This window comes from Ylistrum balloti, unplaced genomic scaffold (assembly GCF_031769215.1).
Source record: "Ylistrum balloti isolate Yb309-2 unplaced genomic scaffold, AGI_CSIRO_Ybal_v1 Utg371942, whole genome shotgun sequence".
In the NCBI taxonomy this organism is placed as follows: domain Eukaryota; kingdom Metazoa; phylum Mollusca; class Bivalvia; order Pectinida; family Pectinidae; genus Ylistrum; species Ylistrum balloti.
The window spans coordinates 95,261-122,184 of NW_026782952.1; the positions used below are offsets into that span (position 1 = coordinate 95,261).

The window sequence follows — 26,924 nt, forward strand, 5'->3', positions numbered from 1 at the left end:
GAATGATGGATATATTGCACAGGAACCAATCACATATCGCATGACCGTACATCCATTCGGTGGGGTATGGAGTCCCAGATGCGCAATAAGTTTGCCCTGAAACGCACCGTGGAGGATAACGATACTGCGTTTGATGCTGAAACGGTAGATATTATACAGAAGAACTTTTACGTTGATGACTGTTTGAAATCTGTTAGCAATGAAGAAACTGCTATGAAATAGGTGAGTGAATTGCGGCAATTTATTTCCCTTGAAGGATTACGTCTTACAAAAGCGGTCTCGAATAACAGATCTGTTATAGAAAGTATTCTTGTCGTAGAAAGAACTCAGGAGATAAACGAACTTGAAATAAATTGTGGATCTTTGCCATTGGAGAGAGCTCTTGCAGCAAATGGAATACCAAAACAGATACACTCGGTATCAAAATCATGGAAAGAGACACAAATTTTACACGAAGGAGTCTATTGAGTATCATGAGTTCGTTGTATGACCCATTAGGTATTGTTGCGCCATTTGTTCTTCAGGCAAAGAAGATTTTTCAATCAGAATCTAAGATGAATAAAGGCTGGGATGATGACATGGAGGCAAGGATTAAACATTCTTGGCTAAAATGGTTACAGGAACTGCCAAAACTTCAGGAACTGAAGGTAGATCGATGTATTTTGCCAATGAACTTTGGTTGCAATGTGAAGCTGGAGTTACATCATTTTTATGATGCGTCACAGGAGGCTTACAGAGCTGTATCGTTCATCAGAGCTTTGAATGAGGATGGCGAAATTCATTGCGCATTTGTTACTGGAAAGTCTAAATTGGCGCCGACAAAACAAATGTATATTCCTAGACTAGAACTATCAGCCGCAGTGATAGCAGTGAAACCTAGTAGCATTCTGAACGAGGAGTTGAATCTTGACATCTCCAGAAATGTATTTAGGACAGAAAGCATGATAGTATTACAATATATCAAGAACAAGGACAAGATATTCCATACTTTTGTCACGAACCGTATCGCTATTATACATGATGGATCTACTCCGGGTTGCTGGAGATATATCGATACAAAATTGAATACTGCGGATGATGCTCCTAGGGGATTACACGTATTGGAGATGGTTTCTCGACAACGTTGGTTACGGGGACCGGAATTTTTACGTGATAGTGAGGACGACTGGCCGAAATCGCCTACAGCTTATCCGAATTCTTTGACTGATGACAAGAAAGTTAAAGCAACTGTACAATTATACACTGCTGAATCCGAATCTGAAAATGAATTGGTCAACAAGCTATTGGCTTACCACTCATCTTGGTATCGGTTAAAAGGGGCAATCGCCTGGCTACTTAAGTACAAGGACTGGGTTAGGAAGCGTACCGTATCGATAACACTTGATTCGGATTACATGATCAGATCAGAGAAAGCAATTATTGCGTACGTTCAAAGGACAGATTTTGGAAATGAAATGGAGGCTCTGAAAGCGCATCATGGAAAAGTTAGCAAGAAAAGCGTGCTTTACAATTTGGAACCAGTTATTGATGACGACGGTTTTCTCCATGTTGGAGGAAGATTGCTTAATGCACCAATTTCTGAGGAAGCGAAACATCCACTTATACTTCCTAAGGATCATCATATTTCTGAACTGATCGTTCGCAACATTTATGAAATTGAAACTAGGCATTCTGGAAGGGAATATGTACTTTCAGTTATCAGACAGAAATACTAGATTGCGAATTGTCGTACATTGATCAACGAAATACTAAAAAAGTACAAAGAGAATATTACCAGATCAACAAGGTATACAACAGCGGAACCAACAGCAAACTCACGAGCATCAAATACGTATAGCTTCATGTCACTGACAAAAATAGAATATTTCTCAATGAGATCACTATAGCGATCATAAAACTTCCCCATATTTTCATCAACTTGCATCTTTTGAACCCATGTGTTACGAGTTTGTCAGTCAGTTGATGACTTCTTGCACGGTAATGGGAACATGCTCTTCGGTATAAAATCAACTGTGATATGTAAATACCATCAATTGGAGATGCATGAATATTACTATCAATAACAAGAAAATCCACAATAGGGAATTTGAAAGCTGTCCATGTTGGTTTTGTTGTAGGAAAGATGGAGAAAAGCAAATAATGTAGAAGAGTCTGTCTGTGGATATACAACGTAGACTTCGGGAAAAAACAGTTGCTACCCACTAACTGTATTTGTTGTAACGAAGTAACATGAGAAACTTACCACTTAGTCAGTTAAATGATCAACATGATTATTTGCTTTTTGCCTGTTGTTGAATTGCCATTTCTAGATAAAGTTCTTCACGAAACTTTGTGTCTCCCTAAGGTTAGTATGTCACTTCAACTCAATGAGAATTCTGTTTGATTTTGAGAATAACATGATTCGAAATGATGCAAATCATTTTATACTCTATTTTTATCAACAAAACACAAACGTTCAATTTGTTTCTTATAGCTACATATTACAATAAAGACAACTGGGTGGCTTATATTTCGAATGACAACAGCCATATACTACTTTAGAGGACTGGAATGTCTTTAAGTTAATCATTAATTACACGCAGTGCGTATACAGTCTAAAGATACTAAAGAAATATCTTAGGGTATGTTGCCATTTCTTAAAGGAGATGAATATAATTATTTCTTTTCTATTCCTATTTTAAAGTTATAATAACATAATTTTAGGGATTTTCTGCCAATCCTCTATATCTATCTATATTGCAAATGAAAAGAAGAAGCCCAATCACTAAATTTATATGTATAACAAAAAACCAAAAACAAAAACAAAAAAATAAAACAACAACAACAAAAAAACAAAAACAAAACATAAAAAAAAACAAAAAACAAAATCGAATATGACACTTTCGGGAACCATCACTTGTCTATATTGGTCGGGAATTGAATTTGCTGAGGACGAAGAAAGTTCACACTATGTTGTACTGTTGGGCAAGTAACACTGACGTGTTTTATTTATAACACCTTCACTTCGGATCGTAGATAATACACACACATCCGAACCGGTTAAAGCCTGCTAGCGGTGTTGCATTACTGCAGTGTTAACCGTGTCATTTAGCAGAAAGAATGATATTGACGATTGAAGCTTATTTGTAACTTTTCTATTGTGTATGTCTCTCCACAACAAAAAACAACGCAAAAAAGTGCATATTAAAATGTTTTCATCATGACAACATTTCTTATTGTTGTGTGTTGTTTTGACAATCACCAAGAGTCCTCGAGCATTTTCCCGCCGGATACTGTTCTTTCTGTAATGATTTTCAAAGTTAATACAACTAGAGGTAAATAGGTCCTCTTCGCTCATAATGATATAAAAAGTAAAAGTGTTATTTGTTACATAACAGTGATCATTTTGACAACAAAATATATTTATATTCACATGCAACAAAATGTTACTTCTATAACAAGAGAAACAACCTATTTGAAGATACTATTTAATTTGATCTAAAAGGCCCAACCAAAAAGGCGACCAAGAAATATCAATTGCGAAAAAAACCCATTAAATCCTATATCTGACAATGGTTCTGAAATTTAACTTTTTAAAAACCTTAATAGTTAATTAAGTAGAAAAATGTTGATTATTAAACTAATTATAAAGAGGAACGGGATGTTTTTAGAACTTTTACCCAAATATTCATTTTTTGTTTTGAGAACTCGAGAAACAAACTTAACCAATTTAATTTTGGCAAAAAAAGAAAAAAAAGAAAAAAACCCACAAAAAGGGATCAAAAACAAACAATAAAAAACCATATGGAATTTCTGGTCAATGATTTGTGTTGATAATACATGCAAATTTTTGTTGAATTCTTTTGTGGCTGGAGCAGTAACTAAGGCAACATCTTTGTAACATGTTTCGATAGGGTGACTGTTTTACAATATTGTTGTTAGTATAGTGGGTATACCTTATAACCGTGTTACAATAGTTGGTGGGGATAAAAGCATTGTTCTGATAACAGTAATTGGTACATCTTGTAACCGTTTTACAATGGTGGATTCATATTGTAACCTTTTAACAATAGTGGGTTCATATTGTAACCGTTTTACAATATAGGGTTCATATTGTATTCAAACTGTGTTACGGTGGATCACATTCACTGATATTTGTTATTCGATCGCTACTGGTAGATAGATGCTGATTTATAAGCCATCTATGAAATATCTACATGTGAACAAAATCATAATTCAAAGTCAGAATAATAAAATCTAGGACAACATACATAATAAAAGCGGTTTTTAGGAGACACAAGGTATTACGGAAGAGTAAGCGACTTGTTTTTCACAGACGACACCTACCGTATAAATCTCAACTCAATTCAAGTAAGCCATGCCACGTTGCCAATTGAGAATAAGATTAAAAAATTGTAACCACCCATTAAACTTGTGAGTATCATACACGTCCAACTTCATAGAAATAGAGTACTTCTCGATGATATCACTATGAAGACCATAAATCATGCCAATAAAAACTATTCATCAACAATCAACTCCCGTTTACAATATCTAGTGAAGTTTTAGTTTGTGCAAATTACTATCATTATCTCATCACACTCACATCACAGTTGACAAACGATAAATCAACTAGTGATAGTTATACAAATCATCACGCTTATTACAGGACTGTTCTCATGCCATATTATAATTATATATAATTATATACCTTGCGACCGTGTTGCAATAGTGGATATATCATATAGAGGGCATACGTTGTAGCTGAGCTGGGTTCCCCTTAAAGAAGGTTAGCATAATGGGTTAGTTATAATCGTGGCTGGAGCAGCAACTAAGGGAACATCTTTGTAACATGTTTCGATAGGGTGACTGTTTTACAATATTGTTGTTATTATAGCGGGTATACCTTATAACCGTGTTACAATAGTTGGTGGGGGTAAAAGCATGGTTCTGATAACAGTAATTGCTACATCTTGTAACCGTATTACAATGATGGATTCATATTGTAACCGTTTTACAATAGTGGGTTCACATTGTAAAGTTTTACAATAGTGGGTACATATTCTAACCATTTTACAATAGTGGGTTCATATTGTAAACGTTTTACAATAGTGGGTTCATACAATAACCGTTTTACAATAGTGGGTTCATACTGTAACCGTTTTACAATAGTGGGTTCATACTGTAACCATTTTACAATAGTAGGTTCATACAATAACCGTTTTACAATAGTGGGTTCATATTGTAACTGTTTTACAATAGTGGGTTCATATTGTAACCATTTTACGATAGTGGGTTCATACAATAACCGTTTTACAATAGTTGGTTCATATTGTAACCGTTTTACAATGGTGGATTCATATTGTAACCTTTTAACAATAGTGGGTTCATATTGTAACCGTTTTACAATATAGGGTTCATATTGTAACCATTTTACAATAGTGGGTTCATAATGTAACCGTTTTACAATAGTGGGTTCATACAATATCCGTTTAAAATAGTGGGTTCATATTGTAACCGTTTTTCAATAGTGGGTTCATATTGTAACCGTTTTTCAATAGTGGGTTCATATTGTAACCGTTTTTCAATAGTGGGTTCATATTGTAACTGTGGTACAATAGTGGGTTCATATTGTAACCGTTTTTCAATAGTGGGTTCATATTGTAACCGTTTTACAATATAGGGTTCATATTGTAACCATTTTACAATAGTGGGTTCATAATGTAACCGTTTTACAATAGTGGGTTCATACAATATCCGTTTAAAATAGTGGGTTCATATTGTAACCGTTTTTCAATAGTGGGTTCATATTGTAACCGTTTTTCAATAGTGGGTTCATATTGTAACCGTTTTTCAATAGTTGGTTCATATTGTAACTGTGGTACAATAGTGGGTTCATATTGTAACCGTTTTTCAATAGTGGGTTCATATTGTAACCGTTTTACAATATAGGGTTCATATTGTAACCATTTTACAATAGTGGGTTCATAATGTAACCGTTTTACAATAGTGGGTTCATACAATATCCGTTTAAAATAGTGGGTTCATATTGTAACCGTTTTTCAATAGTGGGTTCATATTGTAACCGTTTTACAATATAGGGTTCATATTGTAACCATTTTACAATAGTGGGTTCATAATGTAACCGTTTTACAATAGTGGGTTCATACAATATCCGTTTAAAATAGTGGGTTCATATTGTAACCGTTTTTCAATAGTGGGTTCATATTGTAACCGTTTTTCAATAGTGGGTTCATATTGTAACCGTTTTTCAATAGTGGGTTCATATTGTAACCGTTTTTCAATAGTGGGTTCATATTGTAACTGTAGTACAATAATGGGTTCATATTGTAACCGTTTCCTAATATCTTACATAGCCTTATTGTCATTATCATATTCTGAATTTTCGTGTTGCGCAGTGGAAACGTAATCGCCTTGTCAAATCACATGATGTTTGATTCCCTGATGGAACGTGGAAAGGTATGGAATAACCTTCCCACCTTGGTTAAAGATATGCCATTTTATAAGATGTATGACGTTAAATTATTGTATAAATATCTAGACTATTAAGCACCTTGCATAAAATTCCTAGATACGAAATGACAGCTTCATGTTACGTTGAATGGCTACACATGATGGACTTAATCTAGTACATGATGGTTACGTGAACAGCGAAAGTACAATGGAATCAGTTAGCTGAGAAAAATTGTGTTGTATGTATACAGAAAACACCGGTAACCATATACTTTTGCTTGGTAACGCGGTACATTTATCTGTCCTTCTAACTTATATGGCAACTACCACACACGCTAAAACTTATGAAATACAATATCTTATTGTAAAGTCTTTTCACCTCTCATCACGTGATCAATTAAAACCATTCCAACGTTTATTTTATTCTAATTTAGAATCCAAGCCTCTATAAAAATAGCCAATTTATTAACTTCAATTTCCACTGACATCACAAGTTAAATAGTAACTGACGCTTAGACGGGAATTGAACGTCATATTCTAAATTATTTGCTTGGAAGTATTACGGAAATATAGTATGTGAGCAATTTTTCTCCATTACCATCTTCACTTTTTCTGTGTATGATTAAAATAAAATCAGATGTGTGATAAGGTTGCCGCTATATACAAACGAACAGTGGAACTAAGATCAAGAGTTATTCCTCATCCGCATACTATATTGTGATATTTAATTATGTCCGATCTCTCACAGACATAGCTTTGTAAATAATCACAAACATCATCACCAAGGTTTCTGTATTCAATGCTACCACAATCAGCAGAGAAAGAGAAGCATGGCATGCAGACGTCATTTAGTGTTACTTGGTCCCAGTAGGTTCGTTCGACTCCACATTCAACCACACCCAGGTACATTCGTTCTGTCTGTGATACCAATCCACATTCGCTATTTGTCATACCCATTAGAATATGTAGTGTCTAGGAAACGATTAACAACAACGGAACCATTAACTATACCAATAAGCATCAAACACGCAAAACATGATATCTAATTCCAATATCTCCCAATCAGATCATCATTAAAACCATTAAACTTCCCGATAATCTCTATCAACCTAAAGTATGTATTACATTAACCGGTTGTTAGATCTATACTCTTCTAGATTTCATTTCATTAGCTTGATTGTATAGAGGCAACGACTTCCTCACCACTTTTCTTTATGAAAATAACTCACTCGGTGGTCAACATCTCACATGGTCAATATTTATCTCGGTGGTCAATATCTCACATGGTAATATCTATTTCAGTGGTCAACATCTCACATGGTCAATATTTATCTCGGTGGTCAATATCTCACATGGTAATATCTATTTCAGTGGTCAACATCTCACATGGTCAATATTTATCTCGGTGGTCAACATCTCAAATAGTCAATATTTATCTCGGTGGTCAACATCTCAAATAGTCAATATCTATCTCGGAGGTCAACATCTCATATGGTCAATATCTATCTCGGTGGTCAACACCTCACATGATTAGTATTTATCTCGGTGGTCAACATCTCACATGGCCAATATCTATCTCGGTGGTCAACATTTCACGTGGTCAATATCTATCTCGGTGGTCAACATCTCACGTGGTCAATATCTATCTCGGTGGTCAACATCTCACATGATTAATATTTATCTCGTTGGTCATCATTTCACGTAGTCAATATCTATCTCGATGGTCAACATCTCACGTGGTCAATATCTTGGTGATCAACATGTTTCTGTTTCATTTTATTGAAAAATTTCATGACTTCATGACAACGCGTTGACATCATTCTGTATAAAATACACAAGATCAACGTTTCTTTGACATCGTTAGTCAGAGAAATATCTCTATTCGAGAATTTTTTTTTTCCGTTTGACAAATATTCCCATTTACAAAATATAAGAAAAACTAAGCTCGGCAGTGAGTATTGTCCTATTATCTTCGTAGTTCTTAGAATGTTGGACTTACAGGAATACAAGCCATCAAAAGGTCAAGTGATATTTGTCCTAACGTGAACAGTATTACCTATAATATAAGCCTCATATCATGCAACCTAAAATAAATTTATCATTGTCACGTGTCATCGATGTTTTTGAACAGTGTCGGGTGTATCCGTTATGTAGGACAATAGAGATAAAACTGAAACGAGAGTGGAGGTCACATGACTGCATGTGAGTGTGATTCATGTATAATTTGCGCGATAAGAGTTGTAATGGAAAAGTGAAATGCTAGCAGAGATCATTCTAGTCATCATGTTTAAAATCATTTCAACGTTTTTTTCCTATTTTGATATTAGGATTGAATACCAAATACTTTCTTAGTTTAGGTTACAATACAAACGTAACGGACACAATTTCACAAGACCACATGGAGAGAATTTATTCCTTTTTCTCGCTTTATTATGCGAGTCATATTAAATATATATTTCAAGAATAAAAACAGGTGGCCATACATCCGTGTTGTGTTCATATAATGAATATTTTATGCTGGTTTGAACGTAGTAAATAAGAAAATAAAAACTGTCAACTTCTTGCAATATTCCTCATTCTCATACCATTTAGATAGAATATTTTAATGATGTCATTCCAGGAAATATCTACCAGAACACACGACATACCTAGATTGTCAGAAACTGCATCTAAGTTTTCTTTTGTGTCGATGAGTCGACCATAATTCATTTCCCAACGGCTTCGTTCCAATTTTAAATGCTTTTACAGATAAGTCCCTCGTGTATGAAATACAACCAGACATCGGTAAGAAGATCAATTTAACAGTAAATCGTGTTATCAAACGAACTTTTGAATGCAGGTGTCATCCCCAGTCCAACGGTATTTTACAAGGTGGTGAACGTTCAGATCTAAAAGGTGTTATGTTTTAAGCTATGCAAAGGAAACATCAAAACGGTAAGAAGTGAGGAAAAGCAGTTGTCCTTTGATTATAAGAGCTTAATCAGTTATATGCAACATCAGCCCCGAATCGAAGCTCCAGGAAAGCTCTGTCCCCCCAAAATTTCAGAACCGTGCGTAGGTGTGTCGGGATGAACGTTATAATAGGATGTGTTGAGAACGCAAATACAAGAAAGTAACATCATCGAAAAGCTACTAACATTGGTTGTTCTTGTAGATCTCAGTAAACCCAAAACCAATGAGCGGAATCACTCCAATGGAATTTTGTAATTGGCTGTATCTTTGGCACGTACCAGTGACATCACTGAATCCGAATGCCAAACAATGTATGCACAGTCAGGCGGACGATTAACTTGTCTTGTAAATACGATATTTCCTGTCGTTGTTTGTCCGGGAGCATTGGGATCAACCGAATAACGCTGTCGACTACGCCGTCAAAAATGTAGTCAACAAACAAAATTTACAAAATTTTATAGAATTCACAATTTTAAATTTATAAGTACAACAATAGATAACCAAGTGTGTAAGAACGCAAAATCACAGACAATATGTTGAAATGAATTCATCCTTTACTCGGTGTGTTCTATAGTAAAAAGTAAAACCTCATCCAAATACCTCGTGTTGATTAGGGATAAAGTTTTCTAACGATGGAACATTTCCACCTGAATACTATCGATTATTGCTATCAATCTTCATTGCAAATATAGGTAAATCAGACGACTAACATTATGCGAATTCTCATATACCTCACTAATGCTTGTAATTACATTACATGCAGGCGGACTTTACTTCTCTGTGGTTTCTTCTAACATGCATGCCACGTTATAATTGTTTTTGTTATATTCACAGCTGGCGGATTTAATTCCATGAGGTTTTCGCTAACATGCATACGTAAATTAGGCCCTTAGCAGCACCGAGTCAAAGAAGGAACAGCTAGTTGTATGGTGCAGTTTACTTCAATGTTCGACTCAACTGTATCTAACTCTAAATCATCAAAGGTGCTATTCACTTGTGAATCTTTTGTACAATGTTGCAGAAACTTGAAATATTTATGTACATAATTCTTATGATTCACATTCAAATAGGTTCTTAAAATAATCCATCTTGCACCATCTGAACACCAGTACATGCATTGTTTATTCCAAGAGACAAACACATACTTTAACTAACAAGATAGTAATGTTATTATTCGTAACTTATATGCTACATTAAATTCCTTCGAATATAATAGATAATGATTTTCTTCCTAGGTTTCACATTCTAGGCCCTCGGCATTATAGACGAGTCCTTAAATGGGGAAACATCTGCATGATGAAGTTTTATTAATTATTCTGCTTAACTCTATATCTAAATTTGCATGGAAAAGCACTACTCATGTGTTGTGTTTTGTAAAATTAGATTCTGTTAAACGCATCGATCAATTAAAATTGCATTTAACAAATTGTGGTAAAATACATTCCAGATAGCTTTTTAAACTATGTACTGACTACGTGATATTGAAATATTAAAGAAAATCCTACACATTCTTCGCGGTCTGTATACTACTTGTATAATCCTCAATGTTTCTATCTTGTCTGTGCTCCACCTTTTCGTCCTATAATTTCGCTGCTGTATGCGTTATTGACCTTGTGGGCCCCATTCTCAATAATCCAGGGCTTTCACTTACTATCTTTTGGTTTGTACCCCTTGGCATTTGAAAGTTCCATGTGCAACATTTTGTGGATATGACAAGAATGCTTGGTTTGGTCCTTTCCTGTGTCGAGATCGTATTACGGTATTTTGTACTGGTTTTGAAAATGGGTGTCGCTCCTTTATAATCTTCAAAGGAGCGTATCATGCGTATCATGCTGCGATTAGTCAGTTTTTGCCTCAAAAGAAACCCACTCTTGACCTTTCAGTAAACTCCTCTTTCGCCTTCAATTGTGCATGGAAATGTTCCAGGGGTGCAGAGAGCGAAAGTGATTGAAAAAAATCGATTATGGTGATCCAAATGACAATGCGAAACCGACAGCCCATTAATGTGCACTTAAGTGACAATAACACGTGTAGACAGAGTGTGTGGTGTTAGAGGTAGCGGTGCATATAAACGACAAATATACATTGATATATCTAAGAAGAACTAATACAAAAATTAAATACTGTAACACCAATTGGAATAATGGACGTTAGAGCATATTTTATTTCAAAAATACAACATCAACACATTGTCATTTGCTTTTTCCTTGTTATGTTATACTCGGGCTTTCGTGGTTTAATTTCCTAATTCAACATTTTCATAAGATGCTACTCCATTCAATATTTGTTTTATAAAATACAATATCACTAGTATCTAGAACGACAAAAGCTTATCATTTAAGGTTATTCTTCAGCTTTCGACGATTTAACTTTTTTGTTCTTATCAGTTTCCGTTAGGAATATTTTGAAACAGATTACTACTTTATGGTATGCGTAATATCTTGTACGTTCTTGTTTTGAAAATCGTACCACTCTCCTTATCCTATGCATCGTAACATCATTTCCTCATCTCTGGTAGTAGACGAGAAACATTTTCACCAGTTGTTATGTAATATATAACGCTGTCACTGAACAGATTCACTTACAATGCCAACATATTTAAGGAACAAAATTCAATACAGTCAAATACTGATAATGATAACGATAAAGCATCTACATAGCCAGTAAAGATAAATGGTCTGTTCCATAACGACTTGGTATAACTCTATATAAGGTATGGTATTTCACACACGAAGGGCAATGGACTTAAACAGTTATTATCATTTAGTGTCCTGTCATAGATCCAGCCACAGTCAGCGGAAAACATGTCCGCTTTAAAATCACTACTGTAATTGTTGAGGATAATGACTGACCAGTAGGTGCTGTCTAGATTTGCTCCATTCAGCCATACCCACGTCCCTTCATTGGCTATGTCGTTGACACCTACCCATACTCCTTTACCTGCAAGCAAATGAAGTAAAGATATTCCATTCCCTTTAAAAACACTTTTGAAATGTATTCTGGGTTTCGACATTTGTTTCCATCAATCTTTATTTTCAGCCGCCACCTCCATTGGTTCAATATCACTTACGAGTCAGAGATTGAAAAGACAAACAGCTATATGGTGTACTTTACAGTTTACTCCATTATTTTGCTATATCATATCTATGAAATTTATGTTTAAATGGAAGTAGGGAATTATATATGAACTGAATACCAACGTAATATTTGATACTTTTGCCTTTTGCCTTTTTTTCAAATATATTGTTATTTTCAGTTGTACCTATACATGTCAAAGAACAGGATATGGCATTTGCGAACTACATTTGATGGCGTCATGATTCGGGTTTTTAGTTTCCACAATTTCAACGTTTTTCGTTGCTGGCTTGATTTTTCGCTTGCGTATAAGTCTTTGGTAAAAATCAACAAAATTTGCGTGAATTATCAACACAAATCATTGACCAGAATTTTCATTTTATGCTTTTTTATTGCTTGGTTTTGATCACTTTTTGTGATTTTGTTTTGATTTTAATGAAATTGGTTCAGTTTGTTTCTTGAGTTTTCCTAAAAACATTGAATATTTGAGTAAAATATCTAAAGGTATTAAGCACAGCAACCTCCCATAATCCACATTTTTTCTATTTAAGTAACTGGTAAGGAAGTTTTTAAAAAAGTTTATTTGCAGAACCATTGTCAAATATATGATTTAAGGTTTTTTCGAAATTTATATATCTTGGTTGCCATAGTGGTTGGGCCCTTTAAACAGAATTCAAGAATATTTTCAAATAAGTTTGTTTTATTATAGAACTACCATTTTGTTGCATTTTAATATAAAAAAGTTTGTTGCAAAAAGATAACTGTAATGCAACAAAGAATGTTTTTACTTTTTACATCGTAATGTTTTTCTAATAACATCAGGTTCCAAAATAATTTTGACATTCATCCAAAGAAGATTTTTTTTTTCATTCTTTGAGGTATAAAAGAACCTTATATCGGATAACATTTTTCGACCAAAAGTCCGCTTTAATCAAGTGAGCGATGAAGACCCATATTACCTCTAGTTGTATTAAGATTTATTTGATGGAAACTAACCTGTATATTTGACAAAAGCATCAAGCTTTTGCAAGTTATCAATAACGACAAGACGGCCATGATCGTTTTCACACTGCGCCTGCGCATCGTTCCACGTCAGACGCTTGTTGTATCTCTTTATACAAAGATGAACATCCTCCAGTAGTATGTAACCCGCCCGAACACAACCTAGTAACAAAAGAGCTATGTCGAATCAACATTTCCATACATATGGTTTCCATTAGATACTTAAGTTGGCATTTTGTTTCAAATTAATAGTTTACAATCAATCTCGATCTGTTATGTATCCTTATACTGAAAACATTGCTATACTAAACGGCCAATTACGAAAATATTCATTATGAGTGTTTTTATCGGGCAATGCATCCTTAACAGTCACATATTGTTATGTAGTGTGTCATGTTAGCTAAAAATATCTCACAGCATTTTGTCTGTTCTACAACAACTTTGTTTTGCTTTTCGAAGTCTCTAAAATGTCTTACTTTGGTAATGTCTGTAAATGACCTCCGACTTCTCGGGAATGGACTTCGGGCTGTAATCGAGGAACCTGAACCCATGGCAATCACCAGTAACACGATTATAGCCAAACATAAGACATTCTGTGTTCACTAGGCAGAGATAAGCACAGTGAATCAACCTGACAGTGGTGGTAGAGTAAATATCAGTAGCTGTGTTGTACCAATAGTCATTCCAATCCCTGATCCAGTATCCTGTGGTATTTAAACCATTACAAAAACCTGTGAAACATAAATAGAAGCACACCAATGCTGGCAAATAATGGACTCTTCAGCATCAGTTGCTTAAGTCAATCTTGACCTAAAAAGCAACCGTCAAGTCATGTTTCCACTAAGCTTTATAAGCATTCTTATATCAACTTTCCTATTTTCGTTTTCGCTTCAGCGATCCCATTGCAAAATATAGTATATACTTATCATTGGAGTAAGAAAATCACTTATTTGTATTCACGAAATTGCTTACGGATGGCTATTTAGTTTGCGGTCATATCCATCACTTCCTTGTATCTAACATGTATCACCTACATCATATACCATATTTAGATAAACTCTTTAAATCACTGTTCATTCTGCTGAAATGTTTCTGAATTGAATTACTAATGTAAAAGTGCATACATTTGACACTAATGTGATTGTGATGTATGATCTACAAAGGTTTAGGATGAGACATCAAAACCAGTTGCTGTTTCGGTCAACAAGGTGTTCAGTCTGATCCTTTTCGTTATGGAACGCGTAGGTTTACGACCTATAATGTGCATAACAGTAATAATGATTTTACGTAGCGATTAGGTAAAAGCTAATATATGTTATCTAGCCTCATCAGACCCTGAGCATTCTCGTTGAATTTGACAAGCCAATTTAGGTGGAAATTTGCATCTCTCCTACACCTTTTCTAAAGGTATATTTGATTCATATTGATCTGCCATTTCACCTGCAGACTCTACAGCTTTAAAATTACTGTCGATGTGAATCAGTAATTGAGCAATAATTTCCTCTATTGATTGACTTGGAATAATACCCAAGCATTTCGGATTGTCAACGCAACGATTCCGTGTTCCAAAATGGATCGAGGACAAACATGAAGAAATGAATGAAAGAAAGCAAGACTGATAAGACCCGCATTATATATCATGGTCAATCTAAGTAACTGGCGAGTTCCTAGACGAAGATCGGGTATATAACAAAGGAAAACCAAGGGTAGAGTGTGGTCATCCTTGTGAGCATACTCATCACTTCTATTTCAATTGCAGAAGGTTTAGTCAGCAGAGGCGAATACTATTTCAAAGTCTAAATACACTTGATGCTAAGAAAGACTATGCGCTCGATATTCTTCTTAGCGGAAACTGAAGTTTTCCCATAGCCCTTAACGTGGGAATATTTAGAAATTGTAAATTTATTCATCAAAAGCAGCAATACATTATGATTTATTTCAAAATAAGAGTACAGGTCGATTTCTACCTCCAGGAATAAGGGGAACAATCTTAAAACGAAACCGGAAGGAAACATATTTGTGTTTCCTCATTTTAGTTTTTCGCCATTATGTTTGTTATAATTTGTGGAGAGGGCTAAAATAATGTTGTAATATTTTTTGTCTAATCCGTTTACTTTTTTCTTAGCAAAACCATATGTTGAAATCAATCCTTGAATACTAACAAGCATCGAAGGCGCATGCAAAGTAACACTATTAATTTTCCTTCTTTTCATTTCAGATTTTTTTTTATTCAATATGTATGCAGTATTACAAACATATATACATTATATTTAAGAAAGAAACCCAAGCTTTAAGTAACACAAGTCCATTTTCATTTAGAAGAAATGAAGAAATGCTGAAAAAATTGGCTATGATTTAACATTGCCGATACGAGTGATATTTTGAATGTAAAATTTGACAGCGTTTGGATTTTGTTTAGCCAAAACAATTTTGATTTGAGAGAGCAAACATTGAACAATAAAAATAAACTTTATTTTCAAATATATAAAAACATCTTCTGGCACTATGGTTGTATTAATCAATTAGTTATTTAACTAAAATGTATTATAATTATTGGACCGTCAAGTTAAGGGAAATAACTTTATTGAATCATTACATTGTTTCTCAATCTCTAAAATTAGAACAAGAGATAAATCGCTGATTTTAAATCGTCCTCTCCCTAACTGCAAATATGATAAAAAATACTTATTCAATTTTTAGATGATAAAAAAATGCCTGTCGATAGCGACAGTTATTCAAATAGACGAAGAGAAGCGGTGCTTTCGCTTAGCACGCATCACTTGTAAGTTACACCCTTTCTGAGACTACAGATATATGTTTGACAAGTTTTAAATAGGTTACACAAGCTTCAATCCGTATTATTTTATCTTTATCTTTAATCTTATCTTATTTTTGGTTTTATTTTAAAATATTATGATATGAATTGCGCACAAAAAAAAAAAAAAAAAAATCACCAAGTTGAAAATCATTACAGAAATAACGATGTTCAACGGGGAAATGCTTGAGGACTCTTGGTGATTGGCAATAAGAATTGTTGTCCTCATGAGAACATTTTATTGTGCACCATTTTGCTTTGTTTCTGTTGAATATTTTGAACTTGATCACTGGGAACAATTAAAGATGAAAATATACACAATAAAAACGTTACAAATAAAACTCCAGTCGTCAGTATCATTTTCATTGCTCAATGACATGGTTAACACTGCAGTAATGCAACACCGTTATCTGGCTTTAACCGATTCAGATGTGTGTGTATCAACTACGATCAGAAGTGAAGGTTTTATAAATAACACACGTCAGTGTTAATTGCCAAACATTATAACATTGTATGAACTTGCTTCGTCCACGGCAAATTCATTCCTGACTATTATAAACTAGTGATGGTTCCCGAAAGTATCGTATTCGTTTTTTTTTTTTTTTTTTCTCTTTTTTTTAATATTGAAGGACAAAAAACGGTTCCTTTCATTTATTGCATTATTGAAACATTGATAAAGGAATATTATCTTGCAATATTCATTTTTACATCATTTCCTGGCAATGTGACAGACAAGTGAAAGTTGGGGATTCCCCTCAGAATGTTAGTCTGAATCACTACGCACGCAAAAATATTGTACCAAATTGCGCGTGAATATTTTGGGTTTCACAGACGTATTAAAGAATTTTTTCTCGTATGCTTCATACAGTGGAAAGCATCACAAATGTTAATATGATACTATATTGAATATTATGGTTGACTTCTTAATTGTTAAATGTCCTTTAATAGTATTCTTTTCATTTGCAATATAAATAACACATTATCATTTTTATGACGATGACCGTTGGTAGTTGTATTGGCCTTCTCATAACTAATGGTTAACGTATATGTAGAGGATTGACAGAAAACCCCTAGAATGATGTTATTATAGCTTTGAAATAGTAATAGAAAAATAATTACATTTATCTCGTTTAAGTAATGGAAAAATACCCTACGATACTGTCTTAGAATTATTAGAATGTATATGCACTGATGATTAACTTAAAGACACTCCAGTCCTCTAAAGTGGTATACGATTGATGTCATTCGAAATATAAGCCACACAGTTGTCGTTATTGCAATATGTAGCATTGGTGTGTTTTGTTGCAGGTTGATGAAAATATGGGAAAGTTTTATGGTCACTTTAGTGATCTTATTAAGATTTTATTTTTTGTGTGAGCTTGCCTGTTGGTTTCGTTATTGTATACTTTGTTCTCATTGGAGAACATTGCATTAATTATTTGAAATGACCAAGGTTTACATGTCGGGTGTCGTCGATGAACAATAGGCGATATTCTTCCGGAACACCTGATCTTATTCCCTTTGTACTTTTTTAGGAGTCTCTATGGGAATCTTCTTTTTTGCCCGAGTCATAGGGAATTTGAGTTTCATTATGTTGCCATGTTGATATATTAAGACAGCTTTAAATGAATTGTCATGGAAATGCTCCGTGTTCTGTTGAGCTTTTCGATAGATTTACGTCAGAAAGGAGATGAGCACAGGCATAGTTTATTCACATGTGTATGCCAAAATTTATTCTTGTCCTAATTCATATTAGTTTTACAATAAAACCACAAGTAAAGTTCAGAACGGCATGTTTATTTTGCTGTCGCCTTTTTTTTTTTTAAATGACACGAAAATAGATTTATATAGATTAACGTTTAACTTTTACAAATTCATTCATTTTCATCATATCAAATGCTTTAATATGGACATGTATTCTGTTTGTAGAACATATTTTACTTACCGGGAAACGAAAATAAATGATATTTATTTATCAAATTATTAACATCATATCACGTGCTTTTCTATATACGTGACTACGATTGTTAAAAAATACAAAAAGAAAACATATTTTACTTACCGGTAATGAAAAATGAATACAGGAACAGCGAAATGTAGAAGGAATGTTTCATAACTAAACACTACTACTGATTAGGAAAGACGCCCTCAGTTTGTTCCTTAAGGAAGTGTATAATGATTTGTGAATCGGGTAACAAGGTATTCGCAGTTGTGTTCACAAGCTGTCAGACACCTATAGACTGACTGAAGCTTTTGTTAACATGTTGTATATACACATAATAGTAGAGACAAACCAACAATTTCTGTACCATTGATTGCACAGTGCCTTTCAGCGTCAAGATGCGTGTCAATGTATTGATGTGGAGATCAATATCAACAGCAAGATTCATTTCAATCAGATCGACAGATTTTTGAGGTGAAGCCTGCAACATTAAACCAATCAATTACATTTGTTATGAAATTTTTATGTCCTCTTTTTGTTTAGACTGCCAGTTTCGTAAAAAGCTAGATTTACATCATTCAATACATCATATGTGCGTTTGAAAGAGTCAGCATTACATAACTTCTATGCGACTCGGAAGTGGCTTCAGAAAAGTATTGGCTGCGTTTTTCTTAAATAACAATCTGCTACTAGATTATTAATTGGTTATATGATTATGTACCGTGTGTACATTGATTTTGTTAGTTTTACTCAAATAAATCGATTTTCCAAGATCAAAACAAGATGAGATATTGATTTGGTGGTCCTAAATATCCAGAAAAGTTGTCCTACAAGTCGTAATTTACAAATTTGACATGTTATTTGTGATGATAACTCACGAAAATGAAGTTGAAACCTGCCCAAGAAATATCCTGGTAACCAGCAATCGTTGAAATTGATGACGCTTTTACTGGAACAACTACGCAATCAAAATGGTAGTCAACAAACAAAATTTACAAAACGTTATAAAATTCGCCGTTTTAAATTGATAAGTATAACTATTGATAACAAAATGTGTAAGAACACAAAAGTCCCAGAAAATATGTTGGAATTCTTTATATATGACTTTTGACCTACCTCAGGTCAAATATCAAAGGAATTCATCCTTTAATCGACCATTTCCAATGGAAAAATAAAAACGTTGAAACGAATAGAACTGAGAACAATTTAACTAAATCTTATACAATCACCTCGCGTTGATTAGGCATACTGTTTTGGTAACGATGGAACCATTTCCATCCGGATAATATCGCCTGTTGCTATTAATCTTTGTTACAAGTCAACACTGAATATTTCCAAATATAGGTAATTCAGACGACTACCATTACAGGGGTTCTTGTTTAGATTTTAGATACTTATGAGCAAACGAGTGTACTCTTCAATTTTTAATATAGCACACTTATGCATGTCGTCCCGACTATTGATTCTTCAGTGTTGTAGTATATCTGTGATGATGTGTTCATGTATGTATGTAATATGTCACTTTCTTCACTTTCAACTTGTGTATTGGCAATGTCTTGTTATGTATTCTAGTAATACACCGTTGTTGGTATACTTAATTCTGTTTGTAATCACAGATAACGATATTGCCATCGTGTATTCTTTTTATAATATTATCATTAAGCTAACCGTTAATAAGTATTTACAAATAAGTGTATATAAAATGCAGCTGTGTCGAAGAAATTATATTTTTATAGCATCATAACATTGACCAAGGGATCGGATGACACATGACACAGTGATCGAGGTGGAAACACATTTGGAAAACGATATTTTAAATATATTTGGTACTCACCAGTTCAATAATAAGATTATTACACTACCGGATAGAATGAGTGAATCAAAAACCATGAAATGAAATGAATAAATAAATACAAAATGTCACAGATGAGATTTGAACCCCAACCATAAACCAGTTACTTGTTTAAAACGGTACCGTATTTATCTACTGTTTTCACCACAGTGCATATCTGTATAACCTATAAATAATCTGGTAGCAGCTTGCTATTGAAAGAAAACGCAGCCGATTTGCATAAAAGCTTTGCATTGCTGACTTTTGCAAACGCAAATATGATGTATTGAATTATTTTACACAAAATGAGGACAAAAAGAGGACACTTAAATTTCATAACAAATGTTTCGGTAAGTTAAATGTTCTCGTTTGGTCAGATCATCTAATTTAGTCAAACTATACATCGATCAGTTTTTGTATAATATATATGATCACTTACATTAACATTACTATATAAATACATATGTAATTGTTTCATTATTTTGCTCCGCCGCACGTTGTCTGAAACAATTCTTCAAAACCGTCTGATTTAGGCGAAACTTTGCCTGAGTGTAGGCAGCTGCGCGGAGTTGTTTTTAGCTAGTCTTTTTTCGACCCTGACATCACAAATGACGGTTTGAGTCTATGATTTGCTAAATGTTGCAGGCTTTACCTGAGAAAGCTGTCGGTCTGATTGACACACATCTTCACGCTGAAAGACTCTGTACATTTTATGGTACAGAGCATGTTGTTTTATCCCTTCTATTATGTGTATATACAACATGTTAACAGCGATTTCCGTAAGTCTCTAGGTGTCGGACAGTTTGCGAATACCTTGGTACCCGATTCACAAATCTTTGCACACTTCCTTAAGAAACATACTGAAGACGTCTTTACTGATCAATAGATGTGTTTAGTTATGAAACATTCCTTCTACATTTCACTGTTGCTGTATTTATTTTCCTTAACTCATAAGTAAAATGTGCTTTGTTATTGTATTTTTTACAATAAGAGTACACGTATATAGCAAAACACATGATATGATGATAACGATTTAATAGATAATTATCATTTATTTTTCCTGTACCATTAAGTAAAATATGCTTTGTTATTTTATTGTTTTACAAGCAGAATATATGTCTATATCAAAGCATTTGATATTATGATAATGAATGTATTGGTAAGGGTTAAACATTAAGTTATATAAATATATTTTTTGTCATGAAATCTCTGTTGTTAAAAAAGGCGACGGCAAAATAAACATGCCATTATGAACTATACTTTTGGTTTTATTGTAAAAATAATGTTACTTAGGACAAGACTAAATTTTCAAACAGTCTATTGTCATACACATGTGAATAAACTATGCTTGTACTCATCTTCTTTCTGACTTAAATCTATCGAAAACCTCAACAGAGCAAGGGGCATTTCCATTCATTTTAAGCTGTCTTGATAATGTATTGTTTTTATATCAATCTCAACACATTTATTATGTCCATGTCGATATAACATACATTCTACAAAACATCAAAAAAAAAAAAAAAAGACATGGCAACATAATTAAACTCAAATTCCATAAGACTATGGCAAAAACAAGAAAGATTTGCATGGAGACTCATGAAAAAGTACAAAGGGAATAAGACCAGGTGTTACAGAATAATATCGTCTACTGTCTACCTGCCATGTAAACCTTGGTCAATCCAAATAAGTAATGCTATGTTCTCAAATGAGGATAAGGTATACAACAACGGAACCAATAGGCAAACTCACGAACATCAAATACGTCCAGTTTCATGTCACGCAAAAAAAGAATAATTCTTAATGAGATCATTATAGCGACCATAAAACTTCTCCATATTTTCATCAACTTGCGACAAAACACACCAATGCTACATATCACAATCAAGACAGCTGAGTGGCTTATATTTCGAATGACATCAATCGTATACCACTTTAGAGGACTGGAATGTCTTAAGTTAATCATTGATTACACATCGTGCAGATACATTCTAATAATACTAAGACAGTATCGTAGGGTATTTGTCTATTACTTAAACGAGATAAATGTAATTATTCCTTTTCTTTTCCTTTTTAAAAGCTATAAAAACATAATTCTACGGGATTTCTGCCATTCCTCTAAATATGCGTTAATCATGAGTTATGAAAAGGCCAATACATGTATATTAGTGGAAACCTGTCCTTGACGGTAGCTTTGTAGGTAAATATTGACTTAAGCAACTGATGCTGAAGAGTCCATTATTTGCCAGCATTGGTGTGCTTCTATCCATTTTGCACAGGTTGGTGTGATGGTTTAAATACCACTGGATACTGGATCAGGGATTGGAATGACCATTAGTACAACGCAACTGCTGATAGTTACTCTACCACCGCTGTCAGGTTGATTCACTGTGCTTATCTCTGCCTAGTGAACACAGAATGTCTCATGTTTGGCTATAATCGTATAACTGGTGATTGCCATGGGTTCAGGTTCCTAGATTACAACCCGAAGTCCATTCCAGAGCAGTCGGAGGTCATTTACAAACATTACCAAAGTAAGACATTTTAGAGACTTCGAAAAGCAAAACAAAGTTGTTGTAGAAGAGACAAAATGCTGGGAGATGTGTTTTACTAACATGACACAATACATAACAATATGTGGCTGTTAAGGTTACATTGCCCGATAAAAACACTCATAATGAATATTTTCGTAATTGACTGTTTTGTATAGCAATGTTTTTAATATAAAGATACATAACAGATCGAGATTGATAGTAAGATAATAATTTGAAACAAAATGCCAACTGAAGTATCTAATGGAAACCATATGTATGGAAATGTTGATTCGACATAGCTCTTTTGTTACTAGGTTGTGTTCGGGCGGGTTACATACTACTGGAGGATGTTCATCTTTGTATGAAGAGATACAACGAGCGTCTGATGTAAAACGATGCGCAGGCGCAATGTGAAAACGATCATGTCCGTCTTGTCGTTATTGATAACTTGCAAAAGCTTGATGCTTTTGTCAAATATGCAGGTTTGTTTCCATCAATTAAAGCTTAATACAACTAGAGGTAATATGAGTCTTCATCGCTCACTTGATTAAAGCGGACTTTTAGTCGTAAAATGTCATCCGATACCTGGTTCTCATATACCTTTAAGATTATATCTTTAAGAAGGAAAACATTCTTCTTTGGATGAATGTCAAAATTACTTTGTATCTTGATGTTATTGGCAAAAACATTACGATATAAAAGATGGAAACATTCCTTGTAACATTACAGTGATCTTTGCTTTGCAACAACATATACTTATATTCCAATGCAACAATATGTTACTTCTATAGTAAGAAAAACAACGTATTTGAAAATACTATTTAATTTGATTTAAAGGGCCAAACGACTATGGTATCCAAGAAATGTCAATTTCGTAAAAACCTTAAATCCTGTATTTGACAATAGTTCTGAAAAAAACTTTTTTAAAAACTTTATAGTTACTTAGAAAAAAATGTGGATTATTGTCCTAATCATAAAGAGGAATTGGAGGTTGCTGTGTTTATTTTCTTTTTACCTTAATATGGGAATAAATTTCGAAACGAATACATTTCAAAAGTATTCCATGAAAGGGAATTTAGATTGGAGATGTTCTCACTGGAATGCCTTTACATTGTATCGTATGTTATTCCAGCTATTTGTTTGCAGGTACAGGAGTATGGGTAGGTGTCAACAACAAAGTCAATGAAGGGACGTGGGTATGGCTGAATGGAGCAAATCTAGACTTAACCTACTGGTCAGCCATTATCCTCAACAATTACAGTAGTGATTTTAAAGCGGACATGTTTTCCGCTGACTGTGGCTGGATCTATGACAGGACACTCAATGATAATAACTGTTTAAGTCAATTGCCCTTCGTGTATGAAATACCATACCTTATATACAGTTATACCGAGTCGTTATGGAACAGGCCATTTATCTTTACTGGTTATGTTTATATTCTATTACTGACATATGAACACTTATCGATATCATTAAAAGCATTTGACTGTATTCGATTTTGTTCCTTAAATATGTTAGCTTTGTAAGTGAATTTGTTCAGTGACAGCGTTACATATAAGATATCAACCGGTAAAATATTTCGCGTCTACTACCAGAGATGACGAAATGATGTTACGATGTATAGGACAAGAAAAGTGGTACGATTTTCAAAACAAGAACGTACAAGATAATACGTATACCATAATGTAGTAAACTGTTTCAAAATATTCCAAACGGAAACTGGTAAGAACCAGAAAGTAAAATCGTCGAAACCTGACGAATAACCTGATACGATAAGCCTTTGTCGTTCAAGATACTAGTGATATTGTATTTCATAAAACAAATATTGAATGGAGTTTCATCTTATGAAAATGTTGAATTCGGAAATTAAACCACGAAAGCCTGAGTGTAACATAACAAGGAAAAAGGGAATGACAATGCGTTGATATTGTATTTTTGAAATAATATATGCTCTTACGTCCAACATTCCCTTTGTGGTTACCGTATTTATTTTTTTTATATCAGTTCTTCCTAAGATATATATATGTATATTTGTCATTTATATGCACCGCTACTACTAACATCACACAGTCTATCTACATGTGCTATTGTCACTAAAGTACATACAAGTGGACGGTCGGTTTAGCATTGTTATGTGGATCACCATAATCGATTCTTTCACAATCACTGTCACTCTCTGCACCCCTGGAACATTTCCAGACACTATTGACTAACTAATCACAGCATGTTACGCTCCTTTGAAGATTACACCCATTTTCAAAGCCAGTACAAAATACCATGATACGATATCGACACATAAAAGGATCAAACTAGTATTTTTTGTCTTATCTACAAACTATTGCACATGGAGCCATTAAATGCTTAGGGGTACACACCAAAAGATAGTGAGTGAAACCCCTGTATTATTGTTTTCATTAATATTTCAATATCACGTAATCAATACATAGTTTATAAAGTTATCTGGAATGCATTTAATGATAAAGAATTTTACAATATTACGAAGAAGGAACATTCCTCCAAGGACGATGTAGTGGGCAAAACTTTCGTTGGGGATCAAATGTGTAGTCATTGTTCAAATGCAATATTAGCTGATAGATGCTTTCTACAGAATTCTCTTTTGCAAAGCACAAACACATGAGTAGTGCCTTTCCATGCAAATTTAGATATAGAGTTAAGCAAAATAATTACTAAAACTTCATCATGCAGTCTATAATGCCGAGGGCCTAGAATGTGAAACATGGGAGGAAAATCATTATCTATTATATTCGAAGGAATTCAATGCAGCATATAATTTACGAATATTTTGTAAACAATATCACCACATTACTATCTTGTTAGTTGTAGTATGTATTTGTCTCTCGGAATAAACAATGCATGTACTGTTGTTCAGATGGTGCAAGATGGAGTATTTTAAGAAAGTATTCGATTGTGAATCATAAGGATGATGTACATAAATATTTCAAGTTTCTGTAACATTGTACAAAAGATTCACAAGTGAATAGAACCTTTAATGATTTAGAATTAGATACAGCAGAGTCGAACATTGAAGAAAACTGAACCATACAACTACTTCTTCCTTCTGGGCTTGTCGGTGATACTAGGGGCGTAATTTACGTATGCATGTTAGTGCAAACCTCAAGGAATTAAAGTCCGCCAGCAATGGATATAAACAAACCTGTTTTAAAATATATCACCAATTGCTTGTGTGTATATCCGAAAGTCTTCTGTGGATATCTTACTTAGAGTTGATATCACTGGATGATATCAATGTTGCAAACCAACTGACAAAGTGAGCGCAAAAATTATTATTTAGAAATTATAGTTTAGACAAGTTCTTTTTATCTGTATAAATACATTGGTACCACTGTATACAGGTAAATCGCTATCATCATGCCATTTAAACATTTACATGGAGTCTGTAAAATGGACATTTTTCTGTACAGTCTAAATCAAATTGTGCTGTTGACATTAATAAAGCAAATAGAAGTCGTAGTTCCGATAATACTGTACAATTCATGACGGATTATTAACCAAAAATAATTTATCTATTCGATATAACGAAGGTGAGTGGAACAGATCATCTTAAAGACACTTCTACTGTTACCTTCATCATACAGGCAAATGTAATTCACAATCAAGGTGTCGCTTTGTTTATTTAGTATTTTAAGATATCTAATTAGGAAATCCTTTACTCAATCTAAATCACAAATCATCAACATAAATGGAGGAACTCGTCTGTGATGCTAAGGACGTTAATTTTAAAGCTTAAGAGGCAAATCAAGATCAATCGAAAAAATATCAATTTTTAGAATTGCAGTCACATAAGCTCCATCATTTGAAAAAAAAGAGTCTCGTTCAGGCCGTGAAATAAACATATAAAAGATGAGCATTCATTTCTAAAATTTCAATATATGTCATTCATGTATTCATCGTGTATTCAATAACTTATCCAAACGGTGTATTTAAGTTTCAGTTACACAATGTGATCTGAAATATAAGCATACTAGTAGTTCAAAGCATCAAATTGATGCTAAACCGTCGTACATTGTGACACAGGGGTACTCGACAAAACATTACAGTACAGTGTTCACTTATACATATTAAAAGTATTCTGGTAAAAGTCGTTTTCAAAATTCTGGAATTTGCAATTGTACGTTTTAATATTCAGGATTGTCCAGTATACTGTACACAACACGTTCACAGTTACATTGTTATCTTAGGATTGTGCGATATACAATATACAACACGTTCAAAGTAACATTGTAATTTTCAGGACTGAGCGATATTTGATATACGACACGTTCATAGTAACGTTTTACTATG

General features: G+C 33.9%; 1 protein-coding gene and 2 pseudogenes across 1 annotated transcript; 2 read left to right on the forward strand and 1 right to left on the reverse strand.

The window, feature by feature from the left end:
• Positions 1-473: 473 nt before the first annotated feature.
• Positions 474-1,715, forward strand: LOC132563968 (uncharacterized). The gene has a single exon (XM_060228723.1). It carries the CDS (start codon positions 474-476, stop codon positions 1,713-1,715), a length of 1,242 nt encoding a protein of 413 aa, XP_060084706.1.
• Positions 1,716-12,109: 10,394 nt separating this feature from the next.
• LOC132563969 (uncharacterized) lies at positions 12,110-20,779 on the reverse strand (annotated as a pseudogene).
• An 853-nt stretch (positions 20,780-21,632) lies between these two features.
• LOC132563970 (C-type lectin lectoxin-Thr1-like) lies at positions 21,633-25,540 on the forward strand (annotated as a pseudogene).
• Positions 25,541-26,924: the final 1,384 nt, after the last annotated feature.

What these genes read in the sequence shown, in the direction of transcription:
- LOC132563968 (XM_060228723.1), top strand. Translation starts at nt 474, where the DNA reads ATGAGTTCGTTGTATGACCCATTAGGTATTGTTGCGCCATTTGTTCTT.